General features: G+C 34.0%; 1 protein-coding gene and 1 long non-coding RNA gene across 4 annotated transcripts in view; one reads left to right on the forward strand and one right to left on the reverse strand.

Moving 5' to 3' along the window:
- Window positions 1-2,459: 2,459 nt before the first annotated feature.
- Window positions 2,460-13,332, forward strand: part of LOC116153992 (uncharacterized) — a 64,868-nt gene continuing 53,995 nt past the window's right edge. For both annotated transcript variants that reach the window (XR_010381674.1, XR_010381673.1), the window contains exons 1-2: window positions 2,460-2,524; window positions 9,705-9,762. This is a non-coding gene — a long non-coding RNA (uncharacterized LOC116153992). The remainder of the gene's footprint in view (window positions 2,525-9,704; window positions 9,763-13,332) is intronic.
- Window positions 3,327-13,332, reverse strand: part of PHF14 (PHD finger protein 14) — a 139,453-nt gene continuing 129,447 nt past the window's right edge. For both annotated transcript variants that reach the window (XR_010381672.1, XM_031454961.2), the window contains one exon: window positions 3,327-3,527. Coding sequence is in view for 1 of the 2 variants with exons in the window: in XM_031454961.2 (XP_031310821.1) it covers window positions 3,453-3,527 (75 nt within the window). In the remaining variant the exon portion in view is untranslated. The remainder of the gene's footprint in view (window positions 3,528-13,332) is intronic.

Consider the following 13,332-nt stretch of genomic DNA (forward strand, 5'->3'; position numbering starts at 1 on the left):
GTAAATTATACTCAATAAAATTGATTTAAACAGTAAAAGCAATACATGTTAGTAGTACTTGCTATGTAATTTGCAGGCCAAGTGCAAAGTAAAATTGTGGGACCCTTTATTCAAAAAGTATTAAGAATTTCAAGGCAGTGGCAGCAAAGCGAGTTTGTCTGTTATGAATCCCCAATGACAGACAACACAGGTAAGTAAGAGTAAGTCCCAAAAAAGTTCTGTTGGATGAATTTAGGAACTTGGGTATCTTAGTGCCCAGCAACTTCCTTTTCTGCTGTTTGTTCCATACTCTTGAAGAAAGAGTAGAATTCTGAATACAAATATTTTTAAATGATGTTCATAAGTATGATAGAGACAAGTACTGATTAAAAGTTGTTTTATTTTTAAATTCTTTGCAAATGTGAAGAAATATAGCTCAATAACTAACATGAAGAAAATACAATTCAGTTGAGTGGGTGGAAATTATACAGGCATCATGAAGTATAAAGAACTTTTGTCCTTCAGGTATTGTATACTGTTAGTTACAGGCTGACTTAGAGTAGCAGTGTTACTCGCGGTATGCGTCAGGAAACAAGCGAACGAGGACGTAGAGATAAAACAAGTATATATAATTGTGCAATGGTTTATCTTCTTTAGAAATCAGTTTTTAGGTTATATTCCAACTATTAATATTTCTACAGACCCTAAATATATATAATCTATGTTGCCATGTACATTTCATTAGAACTTTGCTCAAGTGCTCCTTGACATACCTAGAAACAGAGGCATTTGGACTTATTCAAGTAATGTGTTATGGACTGAATGTGACCCCTCCTGCCCCTGCCGCCAATATTCATGTGTTGAAGCTTTTGCTCCCAAATACAGTATGGCTGTATTTGGAGGAAGGAAGTACTTACATTTTAATGAGGTCATAAAGTTGGGCGGTCCTGATCCGATAGGATTAGTGTTCTTATAAGAAGAGACCACAGAGTTCACCTGCCCTCTCCTGCGTGCACTCACCAAGGAAAGACCATCTGATGGTGAACGAGGCTGCCATCTGCAAGCCAAGAATAGAGCCCTTACCAGAAACCAAAACCCGCTGAACCCTGATCTGGGACTTGCAGTCTCCAGAACTGTGAAAAAACACATTTCTGTTGTTGAAGCCAACCAGCCTGAGATATTTTGTTATGGCAGGCTGACTTAACAGAATATGTGGGCAATCTTTTAGCATTATAACAATATTTATGTGTATATACTTGTGGCATAAGTGTATAAACCCTAAACATTTGATAAATTCACATGGCAAAATTTCCCTTAAGGAAATTTACAGTGATTTACTCTATTACTCCTTGTCCTAAACCAAGGGGTATGTAAATATTTGAAAATATTTTTAAAAAAGAAAACTGACATTTTAAATGGTTAAAGGTATCAGTTAAATATAAATATTTAAAATGCCTGTCAGGTGGCTGAGTGTCCCTGTGCTTCTCATACTCAACAACTTACTTTAGAAATGAAAGTATTAAGAGATGACAACACACTCATAACTGAATAAGCAGTCTACAGAAAAGTATGGCCAAAAAGTTACTAAAAAACTGTAGAGAAGCAGTAAGATGCTTTCATACTTGTTGTTCATACTCGTTGTTCCTTGTTCAGTGTGAAAAAGATACAGCAGGATTTTCATGTTTTGGGGGAGGTGATTTGGTAGTTAATTCTTTCACTCTTATTTCACTTAAGCCAGAGTCTTCTAATTGAGTTAAGCCTGGCTAAGACGTCAGGGAAGAGAAACAACTAAAGGAGAGGTAGAGAGTGGTAAGTAAGGTGCTAGCAAGAAGGACCGTACAATTTAGGGGAAGATAGTGGACTGAGAAACGTATGACACTAACAGGTATTTCACGGCAACTAAATGCGATATTCTAGGGTGAGACTGCTTGGGTTTGGAGTCTTGCTCTTGCTCTGCCAATTACAAGCTACATAACCTTGGTTATTGCCCCTAAGCCTCAGACTGATACTGGTAAAGCGAAAAAAGTAATCGTAATGGTCTTACCTGTTAACAGGGGTGATTAGTGGTATAACCCACATGGCACCTACAAGATCATAAATGTAATAGATGTTAGTGATGATATGAATCGTGTATTATTTCTCTTCAAAAGTGATTCTACTAATGTCATTCCAATCTAAATGAATATGGATATTCTGAAATAGACTAGTATCTACTCTAAAAAGAGAAAGAAATAGGAAAAAAGTCAAAATAATCTTTGTGTTTGCTTATTGCAAAGGCCCTCTTCAGACTCCGACATACCTTTTCAGGCTTTTCTTTGGCTCGAAGTTTGCTTCAGAATTCATCGAGGGAGTTCAGTCTGTGGGATATAGCTGTTCTCCTGATGTCCATGGTTACGTTATTGGAGGCTACACATCAACGGATTTTCTATCTTGCTTACTTGCAGTTTTTCTCATTTCAGCCCACTGTGTCGCAGCTGCCAGTCTGTCCCACTGTCACACCTTTATTGTGCTCGTCAAATGCTTGTGATAAAGCCGTGGCTCCAGGGTGAGTACACAGATTCCGTCCTCACAGGGAAGAAGTGTATGCTGGCATTCTCTCAGAAGCCTTCCAACATTCTGCTTCTCACTGTAAGAAACTCTGCTTTAAATAATCAAACAAAGACATCTGCAAACAGCAAGTAGATTTGTTGCTCCTGCTAAAGTTGGCAAATGGTAGCTTAGGAATTAGAACCAGGGCAAGTAAAATGGCTGGTCACTGAGAACTCTGATAAAGATAGGGATGGAAGGAATTTTAGATAACTCCTAAGCCAAAGAAACACAGATGGGGAACTGTTCTTGAAATGTCCAGGAGAAGTGTGTGGAGCCCAGCACACACTACGTCCTTAGTAAATATGGTAAGTTCAGAGTCATGGTATTACTTCTGCCCCAGAGAATGTTAAATTATCATTCCTTTTTAGCCTTTACCTAAAGTCCTAGAGTATTATGTGGCGCATTAAGTTGAAGAAATCAGAAAACGGTGTTTCATCTTGTGGCACTGGTTGGTTTTTCAGTGTTTTCTCATGCACACATTCCCTGTTCATTTTTGAACTATTTTTGTTTTCCTTTATACGCATAATTGGAATTCTGTTAAGGTCCCTGAAGAAGGCAGCAGAGACTTGTAAGGGGGAAAAAGACTTTCAGAGTTTTTTTTACGTCATCCACCATGTGTTAACATTTGGCTTACAGATAAGAGAAAATTCTGTCTCTATTCTCAAATTTCAGTAAAGAATTAACAAAAATTTTAAAGGCCTAATTTTTGTATGAAAGTTTAATTTGCTCTAAAAACAAATTCCAAATGCAAGCTCCTATTTCATTTTCAACAACTTTATTGAGAACATTTTGCAAATTAGATTTTACAATTTAACACTTTACAATTAGAAATTGTATCTGCTATTATGAAGTTGCAAACTTTTCAAAACACTACAGAAAATCCTTTATTTCTTTGGATTTTTCTGTTCCATGCTGAGATCCTGAGATATGTTTTTTCTTTCTGCTTCATTTTCATCTTCCTGTGAAATAAAATTTAGAAAACATTAAAATATAAACCTTAGGGCATTTTATTATCTATACTAAATACATTTAAACTCCGTTTCTCTGAAGAATTAGCTATTGTGACTCTAGTAATCCTAGGGGAAAGGCTATAAACACAAAATGGCAAAATTATGTAACATTTAAATATTTACAATGGGTGCTGTTTTATACTACCCGTAGACTAAAAACATAAAATGATATGTTTTTAAAAGCAAGTTACTTTATCAATGACCTAAAAATTACTTTTGTAAACACCTGCCACTAAAAAGTGTCATTTTTAGGAGGTCGATCAGATATTTTTACTTATTTGATTAAAAAACCCCCAGTAAATTTAACTTCTGGACACTATATGTGCTCCAGCATGGCATTTTTGTCTCATACAGCATACTTTCTTGACAGGTCTGCCAATTTTCCAGTGACTTGTACTACCGTATGTTATCTGAAGATGAGTCAGCTCTAAAATAGGAAACTCTGAAATGGGCATGTCAGGTGATAGAATGCTTACATCTTTCTACAGTTTCGATTCTAAGTGGTGGCCTTATAATTCACAGCAGGTTCCTGTGTAATATGAGTAAATAAATTGACATCATAATGTCTGCTTCCATAGGAATGAAGTGCATCTCATATTCAATAGTAAACAGCAACCTTCAAAGTATTAAAAACGAGGGTCTGGAAGAATATTTCATCTTACATTTTGTAACCCATCTCATCATGTATGTTCCTTTAACAACACCGAAGTACAAAACTGTCTTGCTTTCCTAATATTTCTGATTTATCAAGTAAGACCTTTCATCTTTTTTTTAACTGAAGTAAAAAGCACTAACTCTTATTACTGAGTTAATGATAGTATGAGTAGCAATTTCTTAAGTATCTCTAGACAACAGTAAAATCAGTATCACCAAACACATCATCCTGTATCTCTGTATCTTATAAAAACAAATTCAATTCAATTAGATAATTGTTGAGCTTTGCTTAGTAAATTGACTTTATTAAGTAAATGCAAGTCAAGGTATATATATTTGTTTTCCATGAAGAGCCATACCCTTGCCCATAAACATTAAGATAGAGAAAGCTTCCTTTATATACATTGTCTCTCTCTCTCTCTAAATTTCACCAGCACCTGTGATTTAGACTTTCTCAACACCAGGAAAGTAGAGAAATTATCAATAATATCAACCAACCTGAATCATTACAGATAATGTGGGATACAAGGGATAGGGTTCTGAATATCAATTTTGGTGATGTAATTTTAGTATTTTTCTAAACATAATAGCTACTGCATGTTGCTTAATTTTTTCCAATGTGTCTCTACTAAATAGAGATATTATGTTCAATTGACTCTTGAAAATCTGTTAGTGAACAGGTAGTTTCCACATTAAGACAAGTTTCTTGAGATTATATTTTAATTACAACCTAATAAAAAGCAAATCCTACTCCATACTTTCCACTGTCTTCTTCAGGTGAAAAACTGACAGAGAATGTCAGCAGGTAAAGATGGGAAGAAGTTTTTGTTAGACAGCACTGAATTTGTCTGTATGTTCCTCAAGGCAGGGCTTTATCTTCTTTGTCTTATATTCCTACCATCTAAAAGGGCACATTTAGTATGTAGTTGGAGTTTAATAAATGTTTCTTGAACTATGTGTAATAGTGAAACAATCCTTCCTTATCCAGTAGTCACACTTCTGGCAATCTAAATTTACTAGTAGTGTACTGAAAACAGGAATAAACAAAAATGTTTAAGCAACATGAGCCAAAATTACCATTATCAAGCTCATATTCACTAATTTTTGGAAAAGAATGGAGTTTTTATTATGTGTACAGTCTACTGAGTTCCCATGGCAGTAAGACTTACTGGTTTAACAGGCTTGGCTATCTAGTTTTCCCTGATGACCTTGAGGACTAGAAAGTATCCATAGTATTTACTTTCATACTTAACATTCTTAATAGAATGCTAGTCTTTTTGTTGTTGAATTTTTCTTAGTAATAAAGTAGTTAATAAATACGTGTCTTTTCTAACACTGCCTCCAGTTCCGAACAGGTGCAAAAGTGTTCCATGCTTTTCTTTCTTTAAGAGAAAATGTCTTAAAATATCTTGCCTTTCTATGCCTTTAAACTATTTGTGTAAGTAAGAAGATACAATCTCTCTCTTCCTTTGTAAAAGAATAGCTGTGATCTGAATACAGAAAAGGATTATGGACGGGTGGAGAAAGGACTTAATCCCAATTGCTAGAGTCCACCGCATCATAATTGCTATTAATGTAATATCATCAAAATAATAAAAAAAAAAGTAATAGATTTTAATCACTGTAAATAAAAGCATTAGAATTAGATAATTAGATATAATAAAGCTCCAGAAAGGATTTTAGAGGTTGCTTTGTTTTTACTTTTCTTTTTTGTTGTTGCTTTTACTTTTGTTTTTGAAAGTGGTAATTTGTGTTTCTAGTATTACAGGTCAATTTTTATAAGAGCTATTTATAAGCAGTTCAAGATAAATACAATTAATTAAAATAGCCCAGGCAGCAAATCAAGTATCATTCACAAATGACTGCATAATGAATGAAACTGCAAAGAAAGGAAGCTTTTTTTACCGAAGTATTTCTTCACTACTGGATATTAAAGTCAGGCAAATATTTCTTCTGATAGATAGCAGGTTTTTGTCACTCAGCTTTGCTGAGATAAGACATCTGTTTGTTTCCCAGTGAAAGAAGACCCTTGCTACACGGATCATTTTCTTACTGACAGCCCTGACAAGTTTGACATTTGTTTCATGAAGTGTTGTGAAGCAGCCAGTAAGAAAATGTGCCCTTTGGGGTTAGTGGAGAGTAGACAGGTTTACCTCTTAATGTTTAAGCTTGTTAATTCATACTCCAGAAAACACGTGGATTATAGCACCCTTGCACCTGCTAGTTACACAAGGAATTTCAAGAATACACACCCACATAACAGTAACACTGATAATGCCAAATAGCTGAAGGTGGTTCCTTGGCCTTCCTGCTCTTTTTACACTGATGGCATTGTTGTAGTGAGGAGAATGATAATTTTGAGGCACACATGGACCATGTAATTATGGACTGATGCTCCAGGTGGCAACATGAGACTAAAAGAGTTATTCTAACAGAGAAATAAGTAAAAGCACTGCCATTTTAATCTAAACTAAATCCCTTTTACCACTAAATAAAGTCTGCAAGATTTTGTTTAAATGCTGTTCAGCTTGCAGTATCAATCTGGAAGAGAGGGCTATTTTCCCTTATTTACAAATTTGACTGACTTCTCATAATAGCTCAAAGAATTGATGTCAATTAATAAAACCTATGTATCTTGCTTTTCCTTTCTCTTGAGGAAACCAACTCCAAACAGAGACCAATTATTTTAACAGCAGGAATTTCTACTGCTCAGGTAATCTTTGGACTCAAATTACATGTAGTCTATGAGTACAGATGTCTCAGTATTTACCCTCTAGATTGCCAAGTTTTAAATGATTTCTTTTGAAGGTAGGATTATACAAAGGAACAAACTTTCCCCATTATTTCTTTGAATCTTTTAAGGTGAGTTTATGGATACCTTTATAGTGGAGAATTCTGTCAAACACTACTGTAACCAGTGATGAAGGTTAACATTACCAGTAATATATATTAGCATTAACCCTTTGATAAGGTGCACTAAAAAGGGCATATCAATTCTGGTCTGTGGCGTCCTTCCCAATAATGCATGGACCTCAATCTAATTATGAGAAAACATCAGATAAGCACTCTATAAAATAATTGAATAGTAGTCTTCAAAAGTGTCAAGATTGTGAAAGACAGGACAAAGCTTGGACCGTCACAGACTGGAGGAGACGAAGGGGACATGATGACTAAATGCAGTGTGCAATCCTGGACCACAAAAAGGACATTAGTGGGAAAACTTGCAAAATTTGAGTATTGTTTATGTAGTAGTTAGAAGTATTGTCTTGATGTTAATTTCCTGGTTTCAGTAATTTATTTTGATTATAGAAGATAACACTACTACAGGAAGCTGGATTAAGGGCAAATGGGAATTGTCTGTACTATTTTTACAATTTATCTGTCATTTTAAAATTATTTCAAAATAGAAAGATTGAGAAAACAAAATAGAAACAACTACTTAATGAAAGTTTTCTAAAATGACAGTGTGATGTATGCCCAAAGATTTTAAGTGGAAAAAAATGGAAGGTCGCTGTAGCCTCTATACTGGAAACACACATCTAAAATAAGTTATTCGCTTGCCATTGTTCTACTTTAAATTCTTTCTTAAGTACCTCAAGTGTTCATAAAGGTGATGTTATTTTTATTCTCTTTTCTGTGCTTCCATGTATTTTCCTGCATTTCTGTGAGCATGGATTGCTTTCACAATCAGAAAACATAAGCTTTATTTCCAGATCAGCAAGTATAATGGGAGCCTATGTTTTCTAAGAGAATGAGGTCAGTTGTTTTTACTTAGCTTGCTGTTCACAGCATACAAAGACACATGGTGGTGCAACAGTAAAATAAAGTGAAAAGGTACAGCTAAGCACAAACTTAAAATATTTCTATTATGATATTTTCTTTAGATTTTAAATATTCCTTTAGCTAGTCAGAGAAGGAAGAGTTAATGTGATTGGATTCACATCAGCAGTCAAAATGGTATGTATGCTTTAATAATAGTCCTTTTAACATGTAGTATATACATAGCTTCAGGTGAAAAATAAGAAGACACATTTAACCTGTTCTGTTAGTTACAGAACAAGTGTAGAAAAGCAACATAAAATATACTGTTTCAATGTGTGGTTAAAAATTACTCTTTTATTCATTTAAAACATATAATAGATACAACTCTCAACAGCATTTACGATTGTGCTTTCAATACTGAAAATATGCTAGTGTTGCACAATGAGGAAAAAATTTATCTTAATAACTGGAGAAATACTGACGATAATAAAAATGTTTTAGGCAAAATGAACATGCTGCATGTGTCAGAATAAAATTAATTAGAGTTTTTAACGTTTTACAATTCCACTATAATTCTTTAAATGGTGCATTTACTTCATAGTAATAAACACTTGGATCATTAAGTAAAGTGCAAAATGTGTGTGATGTGCTACATTTAACAACCTTTGGCCCTTTCTTCTGTACTTCTGCATGCAGTTTTCCAATGCATTGAATAAGCAATTGAAGATCACAATTAAATTTCCTGACTTTGCATATTTGAAATTCTTATTTCATTTAATACAAAAAGCAATTAATCTACCATTTTACAACTGAATTCCAACTTTAGTGGGCCATGATAGATACTGAAATGAATTTACAAGAAATGCTTAATTAAATTTACTGTAAAAAGCGTAAGAGGTTTTTTTCCTTATGACAGAAGTCGCATATTTAATTAGAAAGTCTAGGGCTATATTGTAAAGTTAAAGTAACGTGGGAGGTTCTTAGTAAACCTAACCCAAACGTATATGTCATTAAACAAAATGGAGTTATTTTATAAATTCCTACCTTTTTCTCTACTTAGTGATTCAAACAAAAGCTAGTGAATCAAAGTGATTCAAACAAAACCTCCCATTATTTAGTATTATAAAACTATGTCCTTTATTTTAATAGGAAGTAAGACAGATTTCTAATTTCATGTATGAGACTCTATGAATAACTCTGTTTCATTTATTGAGCAGTCATATTTATCTCTCTAGTTTGTGATTCTGGAGCAGATCAAGTGGAAAGTCTTTAATTCCTCCTGTTACTTTTTACTTCTTTGTGGTGGCTCTTGGCAGCACAGAAATGAGTCAGTTAACAATCAGCCTGGATTTCCCATGTATGATTTGAGATCAAGAGGGAATCTCTCTGACCTGGAAAGAAAGGCCTTAAGGGTTGGTACCGCCATCTGCTAGGACATATTTATAGTAAAGGAAATGAAGATCAGTTAGTGGAAGGTGAGAATCGGGCAGAACAGGCAGGAAAAAAGAAAGAAAATGAATGATGGATGGTAAGTGTGAGTTAGGGTAAACTCTTAATCATAAACCTAATTCTATAAGCTTCTATCTTCCCACAAATATGAAAAAAGCACAACTTTTATAATGTACATTTTAGGTATTTAAAATATGTTTAAGACATGGTGCAAAACTGCTGGGGCTAAGAGTACCAACATACTCTTTTCCTCTCTGACAGATGAGTTCTTGTATGGTGCGTGTGTTTGATAACCCCTGCGGAGCTTATGTTCTTAAAGGTAAACAAAATTTCCTTCTCTAGTAGACTTCCAGTGTCTAGAAGACAAGCCAAGCCTAGAAGTGTATGTTAGAAATTAACATTAGAGGCCCCTATCCTGATAACTTACCTTCATTTATAAAATTTTAGTTTAAAAGATATTATGTGCTTTCAATGAAATGGACAGTGTGGTGACCACAGTCAATAACTATGTATTATCTTTGTATAGTGACACATGCAACTAGGCTTACAATGGTGATTTGTTTGAAATATACAGAAATAGTGAAACACTGTGCTGTGTAACAGGAACTAACAATGTTGCAGGTCAATTATATTCCTAAAACAAACTCATAGAAAAAGATGAGATATGTGGTTACCAGAGGCAGGGAAGGGGTTGGGGAGGGAGTGAAGAGGGAATTGGATGAAGGCAGTCAAAAGGTACAAACTTCCAGCTATAAGATAAATAAATATTAGGGATGTAATGTACAACATGATGAAGGTAATTAGTACTGATTATATTATATATGAAAGTTATTGAGAATAAATCCTAAGAGTTCTCACCACAAGAAGAAAAATTTTTTCTATTTCTTTAATTTTTTGCCTATATGAGATGACAGATGTTCACTAAACCCATTCTGATAATCACTTCATGATGTATGTAAATCATATCATCATGCTATATACCTTAAATTTATACAGTGCCGTAAGTCACAATTATATCTCAATAAAATAAAGAAAAAAGATACTATCTGCTTTTGAAGTATTTAGGTTGGTAAGTTAAGTGTATAGTCAGCACTGATCACAGAAAAAAACTAAAAAACCCTCAAATTCTATAATAGGCCAACATATTTTCAAATGAGAGAGAACAGCACATGTCCAATGTATATGAATTAAAAGTTTATACTGTTCTAAGATATAATATTTAAAGAGGCTTTTCAGAAAATAGTTTTGCATAAATCATCTACTATTCACTAAATGTAATGTTTCAAAAATCTCAAATGTGCTAATATTTATAGACAATATGTATAAACTACTTTTCCCACAGGTACTCAAGGAGAAGAGACATTTCTACATTTATTATTTTTGTGTGTGTGCTAAATATACACACACAGGTTTAAATTCCCAGGAGTTTAAAAAATTCTATCACATTAAAATGAAGCAAAAATGATGTCTAAAAATGTTCGAGATGTGCGAGCTTACCAGTCAAATTATAGTTCCACAGCCAAGAAATTGTGTTACATCAGAAGTTAACACAAGGAGAAGCTGGGAGTTTCATACTCTCCATACAACTTAACCAACTCTTTTAAAATCTGAAGTTATCTCAACCCAAAAAGTAAAAACAGACAAGCAAACAGACAAACCTCTTTGTTAGATGATGCAGAAATAAGTATACTCTGGTTTTAAACATTATAAAGTTTCCTGTCAACACAGTATGCAGAGGTAATTAGTTATAGCAAAGTTTTGACATTTCCGCGATGTGAACAGCTTATTACAGAGTCCATACTATAAATTAGTATTTACTGCTTGGTAGTAAAATCATACAGTCATTCAGTAATACTGAGTTATGTTTCACACAAGAAATCTATTGTCATGTTTTGGGGATTCATAAAGTTTAAGAATCATTAGAACCAGATTCAACTGTTATGGTAAAATAGTCCCACTTTAGAAGAGTCTGAAATACATTTTGTCCCTTGACTCTTATTAAACGTTTTGTCTCATAAAGATAATCTTAACTCTTGAAGTAAATTCTATTCCCCAAATCCTTCCATTGTTCCTCCTGCAACAATTTATTGAACAACGATTGTATGTCAGACACTTGGGAAAGTGTTGGAAATAACAAAGATGAATGAAATGTCTTGTGGCCTACAGGATCCCATGTTCCAATGTGCAGACAGGCAGGCATATAATTACAGTATGTATGATGGAGAAAGTATAAAGTATATCAAGCATAAAAATGTGAAGAGAAGAAAACTAAACCATGACAATACATAAGTAGAATTGTTTTTTTAGTGATTAATATTCTAGAGTTGGGCTATGGTACCAAAACACCACACCCTCCTTCATGCTCAAAGATTAATACTGTGAATCTTTAAAATACATACTTTTCAACGTAACTTACATTGACAGCTCTTTTCTTAAGATAAACTCAGTATCAAAGGATTATATCTTTCAAAAATAAACTTATGTTTAGAAAATGAATTTTAAAAACCTTACTCCCAAGTGAACAGATGAAGTTGCTTCAAATATCTCTATTTCAAGTTGAATGCTATTTTCCCCAGAGTGAACCCATTAATCTTAACAGTTTTATTGTAAATTAATAGCTCATTAGATGTCCAAGTTAACACATTTCCTACGGCATATTAATCTTTCATGGATGAAAGAAAAGTTGATTTTGCTTCAAGAAGAATTAAAAATTCTACTTTAGAAAATTTCACATAAAAATTTCTCTAATAGTGGTATTTCATTATAAGTGTCAAATATAATAGCCACATTTTTATATCTTTAATTACAGATTATCACTTATTTTGCTTTTTTAAGAATAAGATTCAGTATTTTAAATTGTTTGCTTTAAACTGTTACCACAATTAAAATCATGCATTGATATGGTCCTTCAATTATTCAAAAAGGTGAGCTGCTCTGCAAGTACCAAATCACTTACAAAGCTTGCCAGAAAATTTATTTAACCAACCTTTTCTGTGACCAATTAGTTATTCTATAAGTATAATGTATTTCCTAATAGTCCATGATCTAAGCTACTATGGAATATTAGAAAAAATTTTTCCTACAATGACATTTTAAAATATCCAATTTGGAAAAAACATTGAGAGAGCTATGCAAGCCACCTGTGTATCCCACCCTGGTTATCAACTGTGTGTCAGGTATTATAATAGGAACTGAAAAAGAGCTGTGATATATAACACAGACACAGTCCTAGCCGTACGGAACTTGTAATCTGTGACTAAAACAACTGATTACACAAGTATGTATCTGCAATTATGATACGGTTAATGAAAGAAAAGTATAGTGCTATGAAACTTTTAATAGAAGAATGAAGAAGTTTCAGAGAAGCCCCCTCAACTTCTTGAAAATGACAAATACGCTGAGCCCTAAAGGATAAGAAGGGGCAGGTCAGGTAAGGAATGGAGGGATGGGCACTCCAGGCAGAGGGAACAGTGAGAAGGTTCAGTCAGTTGACACCCAATAAGAGCGGGGAAAAATAGGAGTGGGAAATGTCATGGAAAGGGAGACAGTACTGGGTCTAGCATTACATAATGCCTATGGATGGTTACTTTAGGTGTACTGAATATTTTCTTCTATGCAATTGTGTAGTGGAGGAAACTTGGGCTTTGTGGTGACTGACAAGCCTAGATTCAAATCCTAACTTTGATACACACACTACCCAAAGCTATGCAACCTTGAGAAAAAAAACACTTATCCTTTCTGGACCCCATTTTCTCCCTCTATAAAATGGTAGTAACTATTACTGATGGCTAAAGGTATTGAATGAAACAAAATGTGAGGAGCAGTACAGGTCCTGACCCATAGAGAGCCCTCAGAAAGCTTTATTCCAGGCTTCACTTTATGATAGATA

This window comes from Camelus dromedarius, chromosome 7 (genome assembly GCF_036321535.1).
Source record: "Camelus dromedarius isolate mCamDro1 chromosome 7, mCamDro1.pat, whole genome shotgun sequence".
Classification (NCBI taxonomy): domain Eukaryota; kingdom Metazoa; phylum Chordata; class Mammalia; order Artiodactyla; family Camelidae; genus Camelus; species Camelus dromedarius.